At 39.7% G+C, this 25,062-nt stretch overlaps 1 protein-coding gene across 1 annotated transcript in view; it reads left to right on the top strand.

The window, feature by feature from the left end:
- Nucleotides 1-25,062, top strand: part of LOC132815324 (phosducin-like protein 2) — a 40,058-nt gene that overhangs the window by 6,300 nt on the left and 8,696 nt on the right. The window contains exons 2-4 of the mRNA XM_060824218.1: nucleotides 14,565-14,685; nucleotides 16,847-16,937; nucleotides 20,518-20,661. Of these exons, the coding sequence (XP_060680201.1) occupies nucleotides 14,565-14,685; nucleotides 16,847-16,937; nucleotides 20,518-20,661 (356 nt within the window). The remainder of the gene's footprint in view (nucleotides 1-14,564; nucleotides 14,686-16,846; nucleotides 16,938-20,517; nucleotides 20,662-25,062) is intronic.

Here is a 25,062-nt window from a genome sequence, read left to right on the forward strand (position 1 = left end):
GCCAATTACTGATATTTCCAAACAGATTGCAAGTTGGTTTCTTTCATCAAATTGCACTGCTTATTAACTATATATCAATTGGGTATTTCATTGCATTAAATATGGTGGACATCACCTGTGCATATGTATATTACAGGCTAAAACTATGTTGGACGTGCACAATATGTAATGTGTTTCTTTGTGAATAAACGCTTGTAAGTGTGTAACGATGATGCTATGGTTCTATCCTCCACTGCCTAGACATCTGATTTCTAATTATGTTAAACTCACCAGTTGGTAGTTACTTTAAAATACAGCAAAGACAAATAGTTGGTGGTTTCTTCATTATATGATTATGTTGACTTCTTCAGTGGGATTGTTAGTTTTTGTTGCAAAAGATGAGAAATCTAGAGCTTAATCTTTAAATGATCCTAACGTTATGCTCATCAAGTATTTTGCAAATCCTGAAATGCTCAAATACCAGCTAACAGTATTAAGCCAGTTTCAGGAATCAGAAACAAGGAAATTAAATAGATCAGTATATTTTTGCAGCTCAAGTGATTGACACTGCTGTCCTGTCAGGTTTCCAACTTCATCATCATTGGCTTTAGTAACATTTTAATACAAATGTATTGAGGAGGGAGAATGATCAATTATTCAGATTGAATTGAATAATTTATTGTTACTTCTTGTGCTCTACTTGACATTGGTGGGGTCGTCTCGACAATGGGCTCCAATCCCACCAACACCACCACCTCACAGTCTATTCCAGGAGTATCACACCAGGCTATTGCATTGTCACCAATGCAACCAGTGCAAATGCTGAGCAAGAAAAATATATCTGCACAATTTTATGCTATGTGGCACATTTGAGCTAAATGCCTGAACTGTCCCTTGGATGGGGATTCTGACTTCATGTATTCCAACCAAGTGGTGCCCTTTCCTTGAGGAAATTCTTTGATATGGTGGAATGTAGAAGAGATTAAGTGCCAAGAGAGATGATAGTGAAAGGCAAAAGAAGACAAGTAGCAAAGCAAAAAGTAGGTCAACAGCAGGTTTAATATATGTAAGAAGTTTCAAAATAGCAGTAGCAGTAGAGGATGTGGCCCATCGACCCTGCTCTGGCATTTGATAAGATCGTGGTTGATGTGTTTGTGTTCTGATACCTGTCGAAAAAGGTGATACAAAGAAGAACAAAGAACAATCCAGATCACATACAGGTCTTTCAGCCCAGCAAAACTGCACCAACACCTGATACCTTTCTAAAAATAAAAAAAATCTTTTGCCTCTAGTATCCCTCTATTTCCTATCTATTCATAAATGTTGCTTCTTAAATGTTGCTATTGTATTCACCTCCACCATCTCCTCTGGCAGACACCCCAGGCACTTACCACTCTCTGTGTAAAAGCCTTGCCTCTTACATCTCTTTCAAACTTTCCCCTTTTTACCTTAAACCTATGTTCCCACATGTTGACATGTCCACCCTGAGGAACAACAATTTGGACTATCCATTCTATCCATGCCTCGCATAATTTTGTAAATTTCTATCAAGTTTGTCCAATTTCTCCTCATAGCTAATATTGTCCAAACCGGGCAATGTCCTGGTAAACTGTTTTTGTGTCCTCTCCAAAGTCTCCACAGTGTAGTGTGGCAACCAGAGCTATACAAATATTCCAAATGTGGCCGAACCAAATTTTTATACAGCTGCAATATGATTTCCCAATTTTTACACTCTGTACCACAAATGATGATGGCAAGCTTGCCATGCACCATCTTGACCACTTTATCCAATTGTTTTGCCACTTTCATGGCACTATGGACCTGACATGTAGAACCCCCTAAGGAGTCTGCCATTTTACTGTATACTTCCCTCCTTCATTAGATCTTCCAAAATTCATTGCCTCTCATTGTTTGGTTCTAATTCTATCTGCCATTACTCTGCTAAGTCTGCAGTCTATCTATATCCTGCTGCATCCTTTGGCAATTGCCCTCACTATCTGAAGCTCCTCCAATCTTTGTATCATCCACAACTTATGAATTAGGCCACCTACATTTTCCTCCAAATCTTTTATATATATATATACTTAAAAACAATAGGAGTCTCAGCATTGATCCCTGCAGAACACCACTGGTCACAGATCTCCAGTCAGAAAAACGCCCTTCCACTACTCTGTCAGTTCTGCATCCAATTTTCCAGTTCACTGTGGATCCCATATGACATCATCTTTTGTATCAGCCTGCCATAAGAGACCCTATGAAAGGCCTTTGAAAAGTCCACTTAGACATCTACTGCCCTGCCCTCATCAATAATCTTTGCCACTTCCTCAAAAAACTCAATCAAGTTTGAGACATGACTTTTACCGTACAAAGCCCGCTGCCTAACGCTAATATGTTCATATTTTTCCATATGTAAGTCACTAAAAATCTTCTCCCATAATTTCCTTATCACTGACGTAAGGCCTGTAATTTCCCAGATTATTCTTGTTGTTCTTCTTAAAGGAATAGCATTGGCTATCCTCCAGTCTGCTGGAATCTCTTCTGTGAATAAAGAGGATACAAAGATTTCGGACAAGGTACCAGCAATTTCCTCACCTACCTTCCTCAGCATTTTGGAATAGATCCCATCAGGTCCTAGGGAATTGTATACCTTAATGATTTTCAAAACACCCAACATCACCTCCTTGATATTGACATGCTGAGAATATCAACATACTCCCGTCAAGACTCATCATCCACCATGTCCTTCTCCTTTGTGAACACCCACTTCCTCAGGCTCCACACAGATTCCCTCCTTTGTTCTTAAGTGGATCTATTCTTTCCCTAATTACCCTCTTGCTCCTTGTGTATAAAATGCCTTGGAATTTTCTTTAATTCTGTTTGCCACAGACATTTCATGATCCCTTTAACTCTCCTAAATCCTTGTCTGAGTTCTTTCCTGGTATCTTTATATTCTTCAAGGGCTGTGTCTCTCTTCAGTTTCCTAAACCTTATGCATTCTTTTTGACTAAGCTCTCAATTTCTTTTGCCATTCAATGTTCTGAATCCTGCCCCCTTTATCCTTCACTTTCAAAGGAACATGCTGGTTCTGAACTCTAATCAACTTGCCTTTAACAGATTCCCAAGTGAAAATTTGGATTTACTGACAAACAGCTGCCTCCAATTTATATTTCCTAGTTCTGAACTAGTATTGTAGTAGTTAGCCTTCCCTAGTTTAGTACTTTCATCTAAGGATTACACATCCATATCCATTAGTAGCTTAAAATTTACAGAATTATGTTCCTGAAATGCTCCCCCACTGAAACATGGATCATCTGGCCAGTACAGGTTTGATATGGCTCCTTCCGTAGTTGGATTATTTATATATTGCATCAACAAATCCTCCTGGACACATCTAACAAACTAGCCCCCACTCCTACTCCATCCAAGCTCTTGACACCAGTAGAGTCCCAATAAATATATGGAAATTAAAGTCACCCATCACAACAACCCTGTTGCTTTTACATTTTTCCATAACCCAGTACACATACCTGTTCCTCTATCACAACACTGGCTGTTGTGAGGGCTGCAGTACAACTCCATCAAAGAGATTGAACCCTTCCAATTCCTGAGTTTTATCCATGAAGCCTTGCTCGATGAGCCATTCAAGGTGTGCTCCCTCAGTATAGCTGTGGTATTCTGCCTTACCAACTAATGCAACTCTGCCATCTCTTTTATATCCTCTCTACTTTGCCTGAAACATCTAAATCCTGGAATGTTTACATCAGCTTTCAGAAGGCTTTTGATGACATTTCACACAAGAGATGTAGGTTGTGTTCTGACATGGATAGAGAACCTCAGCTACTCACAATAGATACTCATGGTTTAGATGAGGGAACTACATAAATAAAAACCAAAAGAACTGTGGATGCTGGAAATCAGAAGCAAAAACAGAAATTGCTGGAAAAGCTCAGCAGATCTGGCAGCATCTGTGGAGAGAAATCAGAATTAATGTTTTCGGTCCAGTGTCCCTTCTTCAGATCTAAATGTAATATCACTAAGCTTGCAGATAACACAACGCTGAGTGGGCGGGTCAACTATGACGAGGATGCAAAGGCATTTCAGTCTGATTTCTAGAGCCAAGAGAAAACTTAAACAATACAAGTCAGATATGAGAGGTTAATGCATGGCTCAAAGACTGGCATGGGAAAGAACTGTTCCAGTTCAGGGGCACTGACACCTGCACTGGGGAAAGTGGCATCTATACCAGTGGGGCAGTCTCCATCTGAACTGTCTTGGAGCCTATATTCTTAACAACCACATGACTAGAGAAGTAGAGAAGCTTTTAAATCAAAAAGTGAAGGCAAAGAATCAAATTGGGGAAACTGGTAATCCAAAGAATCAAGGCCAAAGAGAAAGATACTAACACTGGAAGATAACCTAATTGTAACAGGAAGAGATAGAATACAAATCTAAAACTCAACCAACAGATAAGACTAGAAATTACAAAGAGTAAAAGGATAAAATTAAATCTAAATGCACAAAATGTTTGGAAAAAAAAATGAAGTGAGAGTGAAAATAAAAATAAATAAGTATGATCTAGCACCCAGTACAGAGACATGGCTGCAGGATAGCATGTATTAGGAACCGAATCTTGAAGAGTACAAGACATCATGAATAGCAGGAGACTAGGAAAAAGTGGAAGGGTGGCTCTGTTAGCTAAAGGTTGTATTGGTACAATAGAGAGGAACAACTTGAAGTTTAAGAAACTGTGGAAATAGTTTAGATAAAAATGAAACATAATAAAAGCAACAGTCACTTGTAGGAATGGTGCAGAAGCCACAAGCAGTAACCACATGTTCGGGCAGAGAATAAAGGAAGAAACAATGAAAACGTAACAAAAAGGCCCAGTGATAACTCTGGGAGAGTTGATTGTATATATCAACTGGATAAATCAAATAGGCCAGGGTAACCTCAATAAAGAGCTCATAGAATACTTCTGGGAATACTTTTTTTTCTTAAAACAACAGTGAAACATAAAAGAAAGGAATAGGAGTAGGACATTCAGCCCTTTGAGCCTATTCTACCATTCAATGTGATCATAGTTGATTATCCAGGTCAACAATCAGTTCCCACTTTGCCCCCATATCCTTCGATTCCTTTAGCCCCCAAGTGCTTAATCTAACTCCTTCAATATTTTGGCCCCACTGCTTTCTGTGGTAGCAAATTCATCACAGTCTGAGTGGTGTTTTGAGGCCAATCATACAGCAGACATTAGTAGACCTGATATAGAGTCATAGAGATGAACAATAAGGAAACATACCCTTCAGTCCAACTTGTCCATGCCGATCAGATATCCTAAATTAGTCTAGTCCCATTTACCAGCATTTGGCCCACATCCCCCTAAACCCTTCCTATTCATATACTCATCCAGACGTCATTTAAATGTCTGAATTTAAGATGATTTTAAGGTCAGAGGGAGAGATTTAAAATGGACTTAAGGGACAATTTTTTTCATGTAGAGGGTGGTGCATGTATGGAATGAGCTGCTAGACAAAATGGTGGAGGCTTGTATAATTCTGGATGAAAAGGCATTTGGATGAGTATATGAATAGAAAGGATTTAGAGGGATGTGGTACAAATGCTGGTAAATACTCTAGTTTTGAACTTGCCCAATCCAGGGAAAAGCCCTAATCTATTTACCCTATCCATGCTCCTCATGATTTTATAAACCTCTATAAAGTCACCCCTCAACCTTCACGCTCCAGGGAAAATAGCCCCAACCTACTCAGCCTCTCCCTTTAGCTCAAAGCTGCCAACCCTGGCAACATCCTTGTATCTCTGAGCTGTTTCAAGTTTCACAACATCCTTACAAAGCATGAAGACCAGAATTGCATGCAGTATTCCAAAAATGGCCTTACAATATCCTGTACAGGTGCAACATGACCTCCCAACTCCTATATTCAATGCATTGACCAATAAAGGCAATTATCCCAAATGCCTTCTTCACTATCCTATCTACCTGCGACTTCACTTTCAAGGAACTATGAACCTGCACTCCAAGGCCTCTTTGTTCAGCAACACTCCCCAGGACCTCACCATTAATTGTATAAGTACTGCCCTGATTTGCCTTTCCAAAATGCAGTACCTCATATTTATCTAAATTAAACCCCACCTGTCACTCCTTGGCCCATCTGATCAAGATCCTGTTGTACACTGATGTAACTTTCTTCACTGTCCAGTACACTTCCAATTTTTGTATAATCTACAAACTTACTAATCATACCACTTATGTTCACATTCAAATCATGAAAAATGTCCATGTTAGAGAAGAGTAGGTGCTGGATCTCTTAAAATGCGTAAAGGCGGACAATTCCCCGGGACCAGACCAGACACACTACAGAACTCGACATGAAGCCAGGGAAGCGACCATTGGCCACTCCCTGCTGAGAAATGTTTAATGGGATAGAATTAACTAATGATCACACAGTGGAGACACCCCTTATGTAGCAGCAACCATTATATAGTTGAACTTTACATTCCGTGTGAGGGAGAGAGAGAGAAGGCTCGAGACCACTTTTTTTAAAAAAATTGAATAAGAGAAATTGTGAGGGCATGACAGCAGAGTGAATTTGCAAAAGAGATTAAAGGACAGGTCAATAGCAATGGAGTGGCAGATATTTAATGGGATAACTCAGAATATACAGAATAAATACATTCGAGCAAGTAAGAAAAATTTCAAGGGACAGACAGCGTATCCATGCTTAACCAGAAATGTTAAAGATCCTGTCAAAGTAAATGAAAAAGCCCATCAATGTGCAAAGACAGGTGCAAGCCAAAAGTTGAATGGAATTGTAGCAACCTCCTGGCTGCTGAATCACAGATAGATTGCTAACTTGGCCAAACTGCAATGGATGCTGGTTATATAGGCCAAGTTAGCCAAATAGGCCAAATCACAAAACCCATACAGTAGACACACTAAAAACAAAGCAGTCAAGTGCTAATGACATTAGTATAATGTAAAGAGCGACAGTTATTCTGGACAGACATATCCCCCAACAACTTATCCACTAAACAAAGGAATGCCCAGACAGAAATACACTAGGTCCTGCTACACAAAGAAGCTAACAGTATGTTGCCATCTAAGTGATTGACTCTTGTTTCAAACTATTAAGTGTATTTCCCTGATTGGTCAGAACTATGGAAAGTTCCAGAAAACCATCAAAAAGGTATAAAAACAGAGTTTACCTGTCAACCTCTGTCTTGGGACTCTCTTGAATCGTCTGAGGCCTTCTCAGGAGAACAGCATGGCAAGAGGCAGAGACCAGCTGACCATCCAGAGAGAGAGAGAGACAGGAAGAAAGCAGCTTTGCAGACCCAGAAGGAGAGCCACAGAGAGAACGACTGCGTAACTTTACAATGACTCCAGAAGTATTGTAACCTTATGGGGCCAAATTAGAATAGGGATAGTATGTTTGATATTAAAGATTATTGTAATTTTATTCCTAATAAAATGGACTGTTTTACTTTAGTACCACCTTGTGTTCATATTGATTTGGCCACTTTGGTATTGTGGGACACCTGGGCAAATTCATTCATAACATACTGATTGGAGTTGTCTGTAACTTGTTTCAAGAGGAACCAGACAACAGAATATTAAAAACAGCAAAGAATGGCCAAAATGTAAATAAAGCAAAAAATTAGAGTTGTATGAAAGCTAGCCAGAACTGAAGAAACAGAATGCGAGTTTCTGTAAATACTTAAAAACGAAGAGTTAACAAAGTGAGTGGTGGACCAATAACAAGTGAAACTAGATCATTAATAACAGAAAATAAAGAAGTAGCAAATGAATTGAACCATCAGTCTTCATTATAGAGGATACAAACAACATCCAAAACCAGTGATAATTCAGGAAATGGAAGGGAGGGAGGAACACAGAGAATTAACAACCAAGGTCCTTAAAATAGTGGCCAACAAGCTAGTTGATGCATTAGTTTTCATTGTCAAAAACTCCCTTGATTCTGGAAAAAATCCCATTAGATTGGAAGAGAGTGAATTAAACTCCTTTATTCAAAAGAAAAGGGAGACAGAAAGCTTGAATGTACAAGCTAGTTCAAAAATATCTATCATGGGGAAATGTCAGAAAGTATTATTAAAGAAATTATAGCAGGACACTTGGATAAGTTCAAGGTAATACGGCAGAGTCATGTAAAGACTCTTTGAGGGTGTAACACTTCTTTGAGATAGAAGAACTGGTGGATGCATTATACTTCTGCTTTCCAGAAAGGTTCTTGCAGAAAATAAAAACTCGTGCCATAGGGGTTAGGATATTAGCATGGATAGAAAATTGGCTGGCTTTATTAGGAAGTAAAGAATAGGCATAAATCAATCTTTTTCAAATTGGCAAGCTGTAATGAAGCAGGAAGCAGAGGGTGATGTTTTTCTAACTGGAAGCTGGAGTCCAGTGGGGTCCCATAGGGATCAGTGCTGGGGCTCTTCCCATTTGTGGTATGCGCTTGGACAGGACAAACAAGGTAAGGGAATACATGATGAATGGTCGGAACGTTCGAGGGACCAAGGATCAGAGAGGCATTGGCATGCATGTCAACAGGGCCTTTAAGGTAGTGGGATAGGTAGAAATAATAATTAAGAAAACATATGGGATACCTGCTGTGGGATATAGGTAAAGCAGTGTTGCTTCTGAAGCTATAATTGTTTCTGCAAGGTGATGAACTAACTTACACAATTGTATTATTGTTTCAGCAAAACTTGAGTTAGCTAAACTTGCATGCAAAGATGAAACTATATGAAGGGAGTCAGTTAAGATTGGGATGAGCAACAATGGAATATGTTACGGATAATTAGATAAGGAGGATAGTAGGAGTGAAAGGACACTGAGCCATGCCAGCTCAGCAGATTGCCTCATGTAGGCACCAGAATGAGCCAAGTTAGTTGCAAATAAGGGATAAAACAAACAAGAGTAAGGGGCGTCAGGCTTAGAGTAGTGGGAGAAGTAAACATGGGCAGAGCGCAGCTAGTCAGAGGCGGGATACAATCGGGAATAGTGATAGGTTTGACGTGTAATATGCTAGGCCAATGAAGTAAATGGGGAAGTACCAAGAGAGACTCAATTAAACTGTATAAATTGTGAAGTTATTTTTGGACCGGTGTGCCTTCTTGTTAGACACCCGTCTTGCAAGAACGTTTCAATAAAATTCGCTGCTTCAGAATTTGACTCGGACTGAAATTTATTGATACGTGAGCTTTGTTTCTTACACTTGCCTTTATTAGCTGAAGCATAGAGCTTAAGGGCAAGGAGGTGATGCTGGAACTACAAAGAATGTTGTTCAGACCACTATTAGAGTATTGTGTGCTGTTCACAACTCAGGAGATTTGATACAACCAGGACAGGCCAGGAAAGCTTTATTTTTATCTTCAGAGTGTTTTGCAAGAATTAATACTAAGCTTTTGGTTTAGCAGTTAGAAATAGACCTTGAATCCAAATGTACATATGCCGCAGAACTTACCGGATACTTGCCCAGTTAATATTCAGCTCAACTAGACAAGTCTGTGAGCACTACAGAATTTCTTTGCATTGGCATGCCTAAAGCAATTATTCAGTCATTGGAGAAATTAACCAGCCATCAGATGTTTAGAACACCAGTGCCAATGCAGTTGCACCTGCTTTGGAAGGAGACAAGTACCTTTTTAAGATAAACCATCACTTCTTAAATGTAACTGCTTACAGTATATAACACATATAGCAGACATATCATGAAGATAATGATAACTTTCCAAAGGAGATTTAGACACATGCTTGTAAAAGAAAAATGTGCACAGATATGGGTAATCAAGGGAGTGAGACTAATTGAATAATTATTCGAAGGAAGCGCAGATACAATAGGAACGATGACTTTCTTCTGTATCCTAATATTCTATGATTCTCAAAGACAGCTCTGGGTGTTTTTGAGGTGATTTCTGTCAGGTAATAATTCATCAAAGGGATTATTTTGCCTCAATAATTGTAACACTGTCACCATAATATATTGTGACATCGCCGAGTAAGTATAAATTCAAACGAGGATTGTTGTGATTGCAGAGATCTAGGATTGGAATGTTTCATTGTGATGTATCGTATTTATTTACAATTATCAGACAGTTACTTGACAACGTAATCATTTGATGAAAAGGTTTCAGTGGCTCAAGTACTATTGCTTTCCAGTGATTTTAGTACTTTTGAAATGGATTGCATTTTGTTTAAAGAGTGTTTCTGTCTCTAGTCAAAACTATTTTTACACAATTGCATAAGTTTTCACACTGACTCTTTAATAATCTTTTGCTGTGGATAAATCTTTCAGGAAGAAGAAAGGGAAAATACAATGCAGGTAACAAAATGAATTGAATTGTCTAAAAACGCATTATGTGCACTGGAGTACAGCACTATCCATTAATCGCTTAAACCTTTAGTAGGGTGAAAATGTCCTTTTCTACATGCATTCTAATTGAATTATTTGATGTCATCCAAAATCTGATTGTCGCATTTGAGTGGTTCTGAAATAAAAAATACCAACTGGATGGTATTGGTGAAGAATTGTTTATATGGTTCAGTCGGATTGCAATTATTAAATCAAAGGCGTGATTTCAATCCTGCCCAACTGTCAAAACTGGGAATGTGGGCTGTTACACTTGCCTGTGGGACTTAACTATGCTCGTATTTTCTTTCTGTCTTTCTGATTTGGTGGTGGTAGAGGGTTGTTTTTCAGACAGGAGGCCTGTGACCAATGGAGTGCCACAAGGATTGGTGCTGGGTCCTCTACTTTTCGTCATTTATATAAATGATTTGGATGTGAACATAAGAGGTAGAGTTAGTAAGTTTGAAGATGACATCAAAATTGGAGGTGTAGTGGACATCAAAGAAGGTCACCTCAGATTACAACAGGATCTTGATCAGATGGGCCAATGGGTTGAGAAGTGGCAGATGGAGTTTAATTCAGATAAATGTGAGGTGCTTCATTTTGGGAAAGCAAATCTTAGCAGGACTTATACACTTAATGGTAAGGTCCTAGGGAGAATTGCTGAACAAAGAGACCTTGCAGTGCAGGTTCATAGCTCCTTGAAAGTAGATCGCAGGTGGATAGGATACTGAAGAAGGCATTTGGTATGCTTTCCTTTATTGGTCAGAGTACTGAGTACAGGAGTTGGGAGGTCATGTTGCAGCTGTACAGGACATTGGTTAGGCCACTGTTGGAATATTGCATGCAATTCTGGTCTCCTTCCTATCGGAAAGGTGTTGTGAAACTTGAAAAGGTTCAGAAAGGATTTACAAGGATGTTGTCAGGGTTGGAGGATTTGAGCTATAGGGAGAGGTTCAACAGGCTGGGGCTGTTTTCCCTGGAGCGTCGGAGGCTGAGGGGTGACCTTATAGAAGTTTACAAAACCTTGAGATGCATGGATAGGATAAATAGACAAAGTCTTTTCCCTCAAGTGGGGGAGTCTAGAACTAGCTGGCATAGGTTTAGGGTGAGAGAGAAAAGATATAAAATGGACCTAAAGGGCAACTTTTTCAGGCAGAGGGTGGTACATGTATGGAATGAGCTGCTAGAGGAAGTGGTGGAGGCTAGTACAATTGCAACATTTAAAAGGCATCTGGATGGGTATATGAATAGGAAGGTTTTGGAGGGATATGGGCCAGATGTTGGCAGGTGGGACTAGATTGGGTTGGGATAACTGGTTGGCATGGACGGGTTGGACTGAAGGGTCTGATTATGTGCTATACATCTCTATGACTCTATGACTCTAATTGGCAACCAATGGAAACCTGAGAGGTTCTTCTTTCAATATACAGATCAGGCTCTGATGATGTGATAAATGCCCAAATACTATTTCAATCCAAGTCCTGCATGTGAACGCTATTATAGTTTCTCTTCCAGTTCCATCATGAGAGACTACAGTCAGGAGAAGCTGTAAAAGATAAGCACTTTTCCTTGTTTTGTCAGGGAAGTAGGGGTGCCCAGTAGTGGCCTCCTGCTGCCTAACACTATTTGTTTCTCCTTCCTGATCTCATGATAGGACTGTTATGGAGCCCATGCTCAGGAATGCTGCAAGAGGCTCATTAATAATATTAACAGAAAACAGCAATTTTCATGTGTTTGCAAGCATTTGTTTTGACAATTAATGTAGAAATCATGACACCAATAGTCTTTGCTATGTAGATTCCAATAAAGTTGACAAAACTATGCATGGATTTTAAGAATCTGACAAATAAGAGCCTTGATTTCTGTAAGATCCTGCCAACAAAGCTTTTATATCCTCACCATAGTGCCACAAGTTGCTACACGTCCTGTTTTCTATCATGCTCTTTACAACACAAAAGCTACCTAGTTATTGTTTTCAAACTGTAATGATGCACTGTAAAATTAGATTTCTGTTATTTTGTATAAAATTGAAGAAGAATTGCGTATTTTAAAAATAAAAAAACTGAATTGGATCATATGTGAACTCTGTGTCTATTACAATCCTATAGTGCATTTTAAAGTATTTTCTTTGTTTATCTTTTTTTTTGTCCTACACTGCATACTCTTGAGAAATTATTGAAAATGTAACTGAGGAACAGTTTCTTGCAGTGGCACAGTGGCTCACTGGTTAGTACTGCTGCCTCACAGCAGGGGACCTGTGTTTGATTCTACCCTTTGGTGGCTGTCTATGTGGAGCTTGCACATTCTCCTCAGGTCTGTGTGGGTTTCCTGCAGGTGCTTGATTTCCTCCCACCGTCCAAAGATGTATAGATTAGGTGGATTGGCCATGGAAATGTGGGATTACAGGGATAGGGTAGAGATGTGGGTCTGGGTGGGATACCCTATGGAAGGTTGGTGTGGACTTGATGGGCTGAATGGCCTGCTTCCACACTGTAGGGAATTTATGATTCTAATTATCCTTATGTGCACACTTCAGACACAGGAATAATCTGTTACATAACTCAAAGCGGTAGGCAAAGGGATATTTGCCAAATTAGGTGTGAACTAATGAATGCCATTCCTCTAACACGTCTCTTTGTATTCTGGATCAGTTTCTAGAAGTTGTTCAAATACAAAGTTCTTAATCCTGAGTGGCAATAGCATTCAGTAAATTTGTGATTTTGCACAAAAGCTGCTGAACTCTCATTGCACAGGGTAATTATGGAGCAGTGATCCTGTTTTTTAGATGAAAGAAATTTGAAACTAGCATTACAATGCTGTCATACAATATTACATATTATGTAGGTTTCCAAATTGAGCTGTTAGTTCTTGACTCATTGCCAGATCATGAAATGCATCTCGGAGGAAAGGCTGATGTGAGTGTGCTGTTTGGTCCAAAGGAGCTTCATTTGGACACAGGCATCAGCATTTCAGGGATGTTCCATGGACACCAGCCACATGCACCATACGTTCACAGACTTTGGCGTCAGACTTTTGCAAGTCTCTAAGAAGCCTCCTCTCTGGTCCACTTACAAAATGCTCTTGTTCTTCAACGCTGTACCTTGGGTTGCTGTGGCAATAATCATTATAATGCTAATGCAAGGAAACTGTGCACACAGGCCATGGGCCCAGCTTGGAGACTGGACCATGCCACATCACCATGCATCCCCTTGCTTTTATAGCACTCACTCACTCACTCTGAGCCAATCTGGATGCCTACAGCATCCCAGTCTTGCATTGTCTAACCTTACTTTTTTATCACTGCGGTAGATATGATCTAATTAACCTATTCGGAGGTGTTCTTACACAGATCTAAAGCAGGTGGGTCGTAAACCCAAACCTCCTGGCTCAGAGGTAGGTTCACTACATTGCTGTGTTTTTTAGTGCAGCCTCAAAACTAGGAAGCTTGTCATGATTATGAGCAGTCCTCATTCAAGGGAGATAGTCTTTGCTGAGGACTTGGCACAGTACATCAAAGACAGCCCCCAATACCAGTCACTTGCCAGTCAGTCAGCCACTTGACAGATAGAGTCAACATGCCCACGAAAGGGGTGAGGAGCTCAATGCTAGATAGCTCACCACCCATCTTAACTCTCTCTGCCCTATTGTGAGCTCTTTTCTCCTTACAATGAGAGAAAGGCAGGCATTGAAGGAGATGCAAGTGCATGGCAAAGCATTTTCTATTGGTGCAGGTAGGGAGGCGTCCCAAGTGAGTGAGTACACAGTGCACAGTACATGCAGTGTTAGTGGTGTCAGGGGTTAGGATGGGTAACAGGGAGTGAGGAAGGCTGGTGCAGGTAATAGAGACAGTGGTAGAGCATGAGCCTTGGAGAGGGGTGGATGTTGTTGCAAAAATAGACATATAGAGACATGAGCGCTTAAGCTGGCAGAGTGTGAAAAGCCATTGACCTTCCTCCTACATTGTCGGGTATTCCTCCTGATAACTAAGACTATACTGATCTAGATGGCAATCTCAGACAAGGTTGGCATAATCTAGTGGTTTGCCTTCCTCTGTTGGTCCTAGTAAAAGAGGATTACTTACAAGTGATTGTTTAGTGTCCACTTCATAGAAAAATGTAAACTTGGTCTGACAGGTATTACTATTAACAATTTTAAAACAAAACAAACCTATAATTTAGTTTACTTTTGCTCTAGGATCCCAATGAAGATACAGAGTGGAATGATGCCTTACGAAGTTTTGGCATTATTCCTCCAAAAGAAAAACCGAGGGATGAGGTTGAAGAATTAGTCTTGCGTTTAAAGGAAGAAGCTAAAGGTGAAAGTTTAATTTTGTCTAAAGATGCACTTGAAAACAGTATGTTTAAATAATTGAGATAAGGACTGAAATCCATGACTATATGATCTCAGCTGATGTCACTAATAAACAAGTCAAATCCCAGAATCAAATCTGGCTTGATTGATCATATTTTGTTTTCATTAATTTGATGTAGAAGAATTTCACTTAAACATAACGTGCCAAGTTGCAGATTTGGCTTTCTCAAGAAAACAGAAATTTATTACACAAAAGAAATAAAAATAAACTAAAACAAAACAAGCTATCGACATGTAATGCTACTTAATTCTTTCTCCGCTACTTAATTTTTTTTTCAAAAACCTGGCAAAGCAAAATGTAATTTATTCTTTAGAATCTAGATGAGTTTTCCTTCTATATTTAAATCTGTAGCTTTGGCTTAACCACTTCTTCCCTCACTTCATTTCCTGTGAGCTCTGTCATTTTTTATTTGAATCCCCATATCACTGAGATCTCAGAATCCCTCAGCTTTGAGTAACCAATTCAGATTTCTAACCAAACACTTCCAGTCTTAAATGCAGTGTTAATGCAGTTCTACCGTTGCTTTTAAACATGCTACTTATACATACCTATTACATAAAAGAATGATGGGACACTAAGTAAATCTTTCACATCACGTGTACTTTGTATAAATGCTAATCTTTGCTCATAATCTGATGATACTTCAGCCTGGGCTGTTTTCTCCACTCTCAGGGGCTGGACAAATGTAGATCTCAAGCTGGAGTGGGAACCGAATTGGGGTTGTCATTGGCGTTATTCTCAATTACATGCCAGACATCTAAACTAACTGCTCCTCTATTGGATAAATATGCCATGAGTATTCCACAGAACTAAACAATTCAGTTTCAAGCTCTGCCAGGGCAGTAGTCAGAATTGTCAAATTTGGTGTTTGTGTCAATGACATATGATTGTATTCCACTTAATTACAGTTTTAGGGCTCTGCTGAGCAATAGGGAACAGAGGTTGGCTGTGATGGTTATCATGACTGTGTAGACTGCTGACACCTGCTGCATATTTATAGTCATACTGTATCGTGATACCGTCTTGGATTCAGTGCCGTCAACTGTTCCCAAAAAAAAGTCTGAACATTTTATGTTTGTAGGAATTGGCTCAGCTAGCCCCTTATCTATTTGCTTAGTGTTAAATCCTAGGAGTGTAAAAATAGAAGTGCTTTCTTACCTGAACCAGATTTATTTCTCTGAGAAGTTTATGATTTGCATTTCTCTAATGTATAGATATAGATCAGTAGCTGTTTTATTTTACAATGTAGTGAATGTACAAAGCAATAGTTAAAAATAGGATCACTGGTTTCAGTCACAATTGTCTGTTTTCCTGACAATTTGTTGATTTTCCTGCTCCTTGGATGCTGCCTGACCTGCTGTGCTTTTCCAGCACCATTCTAATCTGGACTTTATTGCCAGGATATAGAGTATAAAAATAAGACAGTCTTGATATAATTGTATGCTTTGTTGGGGTCACGCCTGGACTACTGTGTACAGTTTTAACTGAGGGTATACTTTCAATGGGAGCAGCACAGCAAAAGTTCACAATATTGGTTCGTGGGATGAAATTGTTATTCAGTGATGACAGGCTGAGTAAATGTGGTTTATATTCTCTGCAGTTCAGACAAAGGAGTTGCTAAGATACAGTGTTTCTCCCAAATAGGATTTCTAGAACATTGATCCACAGATTCAGAATAAGAGGTCAATAAGAGGTGAAATGAGAAGAAACCCCTCACCTGAAGGGTAATAATCTTTGGAGTTCTCTACCCCAGACTTGTAGATGCTCCATACTTTATTATATTTAAAGCTGAGATAGTCAAATCTTGGTTTCTTAGGCTATGAATGGAGATTTAGAATGGGAAGAGGACAAAGAGAGATGAGGTTGATGGTCAACCATGATCAAGTTGAATGGAGAACAGCTTGAATGGCCATATGGTCTTCTCCAGTTCCTATTTCTCATGATCTTATATTCTTTTGTCGCATGCTCACGCACATAGATTCTTGTAATGCTTCTGACAAAGTTACAAAACACTGAGCAAAGTTCTAACATTGGACATCATCAATACATTAGTCATTTTGAGTCCAATGTCAAAAAACTACATAGAAGCTTTTGCTTTCCACAGTTAAACCCTATGAACGGATGAACCTTGCAGAGTTAAAAGAAGCAGAGGATGAGTTTGATGGGGAGGATGAACGTGCTGTTGAAATGTACAGGTTAGTGCAAAGAACTCTTTTTCTACAACAATAAAATAGCACACAGGAAGGATCTGTTTCAATTGATTCACTGAGTATTACTTGCCTTCAGATTGTAAAGTGGAGACCTAGTTTTATACATTTTAATTTCAGATATATTGTAATTGATGAGCAATGATATTTCTATACATACACAAAAAATTGTAATATTTTGCAGGAAATTAATACACTAAATATTACAGGCTGTATATAAAATCTTAGATACTCAAATGCAATTAATGCAGCATCTGCAAATTCTTCTCCATAAGTATATGGGGAATACTGAGTAAGTACTACAGTGAGGGTAAGGATGTGTTCCTGCTACTTCTTGAACTGGTTCTGAGATTCCATGGGTCCTTTTAAGGAAAAGCTCTTGTCTTGCCTCAAACAATAACGTCATTGACTTAGGAGTAGACAGCTGTAATTGTCAAAGCTCACACATTCTCAACATCTCTACCCATTCAAGGTGCACGTGTAAAGACTTGTAGCTCGGGTGCTGGTTGGCGTAATTGTGGATATGTTTGCCAAGCTGGGAAGTTGATTTGCAGATATTTTGTCCACAATCTAGGTGACATCTTCAGTGCTTTGGAGCGTCCTGTGAAGCACTGCTGTACTGGGTTTTCGTGAATTTATTTGGTTCCATTCCTGCTGCTTCTGATTGCCGGTTCTGGCTGTTCATTGTAGTGGTCGGTATATTGGGCCTAGGTCTGAGTGTCTGGGCAGATGCCTAACAACCTCAACACCAAAGAGAGAGAAGCCCAAGAACGGATTTTCCCACAACTTCATCCGCAGATGCCTAACAGACAAAGAACGCAACGAGGACATGCCACAACAATACACACTAACCACTCTACCTTAAATAAAAAATGTCTTGGAACTGACAGCCAGACTTGTCCGACCACTTGGGTTCATGCCAGCGCATAAAGCAACAGCCAAGCTCAGACAACTCATCAGGACAAAAGACCCTATACCCATCACGTTCAAGACAAAGGTAATTTACATGACTCCATGCAAAGACGACACAAAACATTATATAGGACAAACAGGCAGACAACTAGCAATCCATATCCATGGACACCAACTAGCCACTAAACGCCACAAGCAGCTGTCCCTAGTAGCCATATGCGCAGATGACAAGGACCACACATTCACCTGGGGCTACACAACAATCATAGGACAAGCTAAACAGAGGACAGCCAGAGAATTTCTAGACATGGCACTCATCCATGGACTCCACCAACAAACACATCGACCAAGACCCAACATATCGGCTGCTACAATGAACAACCGGAAGCAACAGGAAAGGAACCAAATAAATTCCAGAAGACATAGTATAGCAGCACTGCACAGGAAGCTCCAAAGCATTGAAGATGTCACCTAGACAGGGGACAAAACGTCTGCACACCATCTTCCCAGCTCGGCAAACATACCCACAATTACGGCATCTCTACCCATTTCTTTACTAAAAGGTATTTCCAGAAAGGGAAGAGAAGGCAATGCTTTTCCTTAATCCACTATATCATACATGTCTAACTTTTTCATATGAAGGGCCACTTCTCAATTCTTTTTCATTCAGAGGGTCATAGTCCAAATTTTGGAACAATGAGGGATTAGAAATTCATTTCACTTTTGTTAAAAATGTTCAAAAAATACTTTCTCATAAAAATGTGCCCTTACCTCTTCTCTTCCCTTTCAAAATGCCAATAGGATCCCCCTGTCCTCATCTACCATTCCACCAGCATCCATCTTCAAAGGATCATAAATCGCCATTTCCGCCACCTCCAGTGAGATGTCACTACCCGACACATATTCCCTTTCCCTCTCTTGTCAGCCTTTCTCAGGACTGTTTCCTCTGGAACACCCTGGTCCATTCTTCCTCCATTCCCAACACAGTTCCATACCACCAAGGCACCTTCCCCTGCAATTGCAGGTGTAAATCCTGCCTGTTTACTTCCTCCCTCTTCACGATGCAAGGGTCCAGACACACCTTCCAGGTGAAGTAGTGATTTACCTGCACTTCACTCAATCTAATCTGATGTATTCATTGCTCATAATGTGGCCTCTTCTGCACTGGTGAGATGAAACACAAACTGGATGATCGCTTTGCAAAACACCTGTCCGCAAAAATAATTCTGAGTTTCCAGTTGGCCTTTGAAAAGGCAAAACACTGCCTTGAAGCCAGGGTGCTCCTGACTATGGATAAACTCACTTCCCCCTTTCATTCCATCACAGATCCAGGTGCATCATTTCATGATGCCCAGCACCAAATAGTACCTCAGATGATGGTCAGCCATCACAAGCTGCATACATCCCTCATCTGTGGATATTGATATCTGACATTTACAAACTCCCATGACCATCATGCCACTTCTCCAATCCTTGCTCAGGGAGCATAGACTTGTACTTCAGGGCACACAGCAATGAGCATCAAAAGGCTGCTGCAAAGACACTTTGCACCCATGCCTTGATATGTCAGTTAGTGCATTTATAAAATAAGAAGCCTGCTTTGCTGGTCAGCAGTCCTCAGTTAAGGGGGTGGGCTTCTTGCTGTATGGTAGTGTTGCTGTCAGTCTCATTTGCAGCCTTTTCCTGTCACCAGCAAAGAAAGTCAGACATTCATTTCCTTGCAGCTTCTTCCATCCAGGAACCTTTCCCCACTCCATCTAAACTCACTATCACTTCCAACATCAAGGCTAAGGCTGAATGTGGCCACTCACCATTGCTCACTGCTCCTCCCATCATTTGCTGAATCTGTCCTGTGTTTGCTTCTGAGATACTGTGAGCTAATCAGTAGGAAAGCACAGGAGAGAAAAAGTCTGTGATTGGAAGAACAGCTACTACCAGACTCTGTCACTTCTATTTGTATGTATTTTGAAAATTGGTGGTGGCCCAGATGGAAGCACAGGGTGGGCTGGATTCTGGCCTGTGGGCTGCATTTTGGACAAGTCCAGTAAATTGAGGCAAATTTCTCTGCAACTCAAATTCTGCCCAGCAGGGCCTTAACAGAAATCCTAAAGAACTGGAGTTAACCTATGTAGGAGGGTTTGGGCTAAAAATGACTACTTTTCAGAGCCAAAAAAGTGTGTGCACATTTTCTCTGGCACAAAATAAAATCTCAATGGTATTTATGATGTGTTAGATATGCCCTCATCCATCTTACAAGGGCGCATCATCCTCGGCATTGCTGCAGAGTCCTTGTAAGCACCTTTCACAAAAATCACTCTCAAACTTTTGCGACTAATTCAGGTTTGATGTCAGGATAGATGATGCCTCAATTACTGCAGCACAATGGGACCTCAAGCATTCAGCTGCTGAAGAATGAAAGAAATGAAAATATGGGAAAAAGAGAAAGGGAATTGTAGAAAAGAGTTTCAGTTTGGAGTTATCACTGGGGAACCACAAAGGGATAACAATCCTCCTTCCATAGACATCTCTGATTGGAAATGCAGTAACAATGTTTTCTGATTGATAGGTATACAGATGTGAATTCAAGAGCCATCTTTGAAACGAACATTTAAACAGACCAGTGACATATTGAAAGTGACTCATGTTTGTGTTTTAGGCGCAAGCGTCTGGCAGAATGGCAGGCTTTACAAAGAAAAAGTAAGTTTGGTGAGTTGGCTGAACTCCAAGGAGATGAGTATGTAAAGCAAATTACTTATGCGGGAGACGAAATATGGGTCATACTTCACCTTTATAGACCAGGGTATGTAGCTAATCCATTTCACAGACATAACAGACTTTTTAGTTGTTCTATTAACTTCAGTGTTTCAACATGCAGCAATGATAAAATCAGTATTTAAGACCATAGCATCTTGCATCATATTTATTACCAATGGATTTTTTTTACAATCGGGAAAATTTACTAGTATTATTGAAATGTTTTAAATTGTAGTATAGTGCCAAGGAACAAAATTAATGGTCTTGGTTTTGCCCATATTACAAGTCCTTAATTTGGAAGTTTCTGGAAGCCATCTAAATATATAAAACATGTGATTGGTTACAAAGTTCTATAGGAATTAATCAAATCATTGAGTAGAGCTGAATTCACAAAACAACCAAGACCTAAGGCAAACATCTCTGGAGAGAATTAGAAAAAGAATGTTTCAGGCTTAACAAATCCAAAAAATATTACTAAATTTATTTTTCACTAAGTAATATTTTCAATAAAGTATACATTGAGACAAACAAAAGCCAGAAAGCCATCCTGAAGGTTCTGAAAAATTAATACTAAAACTTTAAATCCAGTTTTGGAAATGAATTTTTGCCTCCCACCCAATACATTTCCCTTTCTGTTCTGCTAAGAGCTCTGATTGGGTCGGAATAATGCAAATACCCACAGAGCTGTTATGGTGTAGAATTCAAGTGACATACATGGTCATAGGATGTTGTGGTAGAGTCCTTACTTTTGGGCCAGGTAGGCACAGGTGTAAGTTCCACTGGCTCTGGAGATGTGTGATAGCATGTCTGAACAAGTTGATTAGAATATTACACATGTCCATTTATTAGTCGTGACACATGGATCTTGCTGCTTATCCAAATATTTACACACCCCTGTGGGATATATATAGTCGTTCAATGTTAACTTGTATAGCGAAGTGGATATGGAAGCCTAAACATGACAGGTTTTCAGGATTAGTGGTACTCAATGCAGTCCACTAGGCAGTGGTTTATTGTCCTCAGCAAACACTGATTCAATAGAAGAAAGCATTTAATGTGAACACATTAATCAGTTTGCAAAAGATATGCAGTAATAAATGAAAATTTGTGCGTCCAGATTAACAAAATAAAAATCCAATTTTTGTGGCAAATCGTCATTGAGGAGTTCAAATTACGAGTAATTAACTTTTGCATAAAAAATTAACGGCTTCAAGTTCTACAATTGAATTTTATGATTCAATCTCACAATATCAGCAAAACATCTGAAATCCATATAATTAAAAAGGAATTTGGTTTAACATTGGATTTTTGTCTATGCTTAATTAAGCCCATACATCATGAAATAACATTTTATATGTTCTGTATTTCTTTTCAACTGTAACAGCCCACTAACTAATATTATTGTTTCACACTGCTGGAATTAGTTCAATCAACAATCTTGGCTACTAAATGTATTATTTTGCTTAGAACACCATCTTGTGGTTAGGCTTCTCTCAGGTGCCAAGGAACAAATTAACGCAGTTAGAGTTATAGAAATGTACAGCACAGGAACAGACCCGTCGGGTCAACTCATCCATACCGACCAGATATGCTAAATTAATCTAGTTCCATTTTCCAGCATTTGGATATCCTCCAAACTGTTCCTATTTATGTACCCATCCAGATGCTTTTAAATGTTGTACTTATACCAGGCTCCATCACTTCCTCTGGCAGCTCATTCCATACATGCATTTCCCTTTGCATGAAAATGTTGCCCCTTAGGTCTCTTTTAAATCTTTCCCCTCTCACCCTAAACCTATGCCCTCTACTTTTGGACTCCACTACCCTGGGGAAAAGAACTTGTCTATTTACCATATTTATGCCCTCATGATTTTATACACTTCTATAAGGTGACTCCTCATATTCTGATGGTCCAAGGAAAATAGCCCCTGCCTATTTAGCCTCTCCCTTGAGCTCAAGGCCTCCAGCCCTGGCAACCTTCTTGTAAATCTTTTCTGAAACCTTTCAAGTTTCACAACACCCTTCCCATAGCAGGGCGACTAAAAGTGAGTGCAGTATTCCATACATGACCTAACCAATATCCTATACAGCAGCAAAATGACATGCCAATTCCAATACTCAATGCATCGACCAATAAAGGCAAGCATATCAAATGGCTTCTTCACTGAGCTAAACTCTATAGCATCCCCACTTCCCCACTCCACCCCCACCCACCCTCCCCACACTCTCCCTTCTCACTCTGGGGAGCTTCACCTGTCCTGCACACTCTCTCCCCGTTCAAAATCATGCATACATCTCAAACTCGTCACACGAGCATGTGAAGTCACTGCATAGAAACGCCTAGTTTCCAACATCTCTGTCATCAAACACTGTCTTAAAAATAAGGGTCTCCCACTTAAAATGAAGGTTAGAACAAATTTCTTTACTCCAGTGGGTCATTGGTGCATAAAAACAAGGCGGGGAAGGTTGTTCATGCCCTCGTGCTGCTCTCTCATTTAGTAGGATCATGTCTGCTCTGATTAAAACCTCAAAGCTATATTAACAACTACCTGTGAAAACATTTCATCCACTTGCTTAAGAGTCAATCCATCTTTGCCTTAAAAATATTCAATGATTCTGCTGCTACCACCTTTTTAGGAGTTCAAAGACTCTCAAACCAAAAAATTTCGCCTCATCTGCCTTAAATGAACAATTCCTTATTTTTAAACAGTGACTCTTCGTTCTTGATTCTTCCACAAGAAGAAACACCCTCTCCATATCCACCCAGTCAAGAATCCACAGGATTTTATATGTTTCAATCAAGTCACTCTTATTCTTTGAAGCTCCAGCACATCCAAGATTAGCCTGTCCAACTTTCCTCATAACACAACCCACCTATTCCAGCTAAGCCTGGTAACTTTCTATAAGATGTTTCCAACACATTGAATTCTTAAGTAAGGTAACCATTATAGAGGTTAGGACTTAAAACATGGTCTCACCGGTGAGCTGTATTTTTTTTTGTTCACTCTTGGGACATGAGCATCACTGGCTGGGTCAACATTTATTGCTCATCCATAGTTGCTCTTGAGAAGATATTGGGGAGTTGCCTTCTTGAACTGTTGCAGTCCAAGTGCTGTAGGTGGATTCTTAATACCCTTAGAGAGGGAATTCTAGGATTTACAACCAGAAACAGTGAAGGAACAATTCTCTTGCAGCCACCGTGTTATTTGGTGAGTCTGGTTGAGACTATACTGAAAAAAAAAACAATGGTCAAGATCACAGCAGGTCAAACAGCATCCATGGAGAGACAGCAAGCTAATGTTTCGGGTCTAGATGACTCTTCAACAGAGCTGCTGTCTCCCCATGGATGCTGTGTGACCTGCTATGATCTCCAGCATTGGTTGTTTTCAAGTAAATGCTGAAGATTTGTCACTGAACTGAGGACACTAACTAACCTAAACTGGAAAGAAACCTCATGAGATTAATTGAATGGTAACCTGTGAAATAAAGACTAAAATAAATAACATCTTTACGCTGAGGCACTTGAATATGGATGAGAAAAATTGCTTTCACTTATACAATACATACAATATAATAAATATTTCAAAGAAGGCATTTGTCACAGAATGTCATAAAGAAGAAACAGAACAATAGCAAAAGAATTAAGGATGTGATCATAAGAAAGCGCACAATGGGAACCTATTGGGATGAGTCACTAGAGGAGGATAGTAGATGTATGCTGCAAACATAATAGAACAGAAAAAATTCTTACTTTTAAGATAGAACCAAGACACACAGGATGAAATTTTCCCCTCCCAGGTGTGGTGTGGGTAATAGCCAAAAGAGTGGGAAAATATGGTGAGAATGCAAAAATCAAAATCCTGAGAATAAGAAAGATTTTCCAAATTTTCCTCTCAACCCTCAAGTGGCAACTTCAGAATATCGCCACTGAGCATTACCTACTTTATTTCCACACATTTGAATCTCATTAAAGCCCGAAATCACGTCATTTCTATGCCACTCTCAATTTTCCTCTTCCTCACCTGGACACTAGATGACATAAATTCCTAACAAGCAAATGTGAATGGGTATCTGACAAATGCAGCTTGCTAAATGCTTGTCTAGGCAACATTGCAACTGCTTCTTTTGACATCCTGTGTGTTCCGTGACCACGATCCTCTTTCATCCATGTAAGTTGTAATGGCATACCATTGGGCCCTTGGACCACTGCAGACACCACTTCAGCCCTTCACTGCTTTACCTTAGGGCTCAAGAATACCTAGAACTTGCATGTTGTTCCAAGGTCAGTTTGAACACAGGGAAGCACGTATCTCATGCATCTGCACAGGATGCATCTATGACTCTTAGCTTACTTTCTTAGTGCTCTAATTTTACTCTTGCTTAGAATCTATCTGTGTACTTCATTTGCTTTCTCAGCACACACTCACTGACTTCAGCACTAACTTTA

This window comes from Hemiscyllium ocellatum, chromosome 1, assembly GCF_020745735.1.
Source record: "Hemiscyllium ocellatum isolate sHemOce1 chromosome 1, sHemOce1.pat.X.cur, whole genome shotgun sequence".
Lineage (NCBI taxonomy): Eukaryota > Metazoa > Chordata > Chondrichthyes > Orectolobiformes > Hemiscylliidae > Hemiscyllium > Hemiscyllium ocellatum.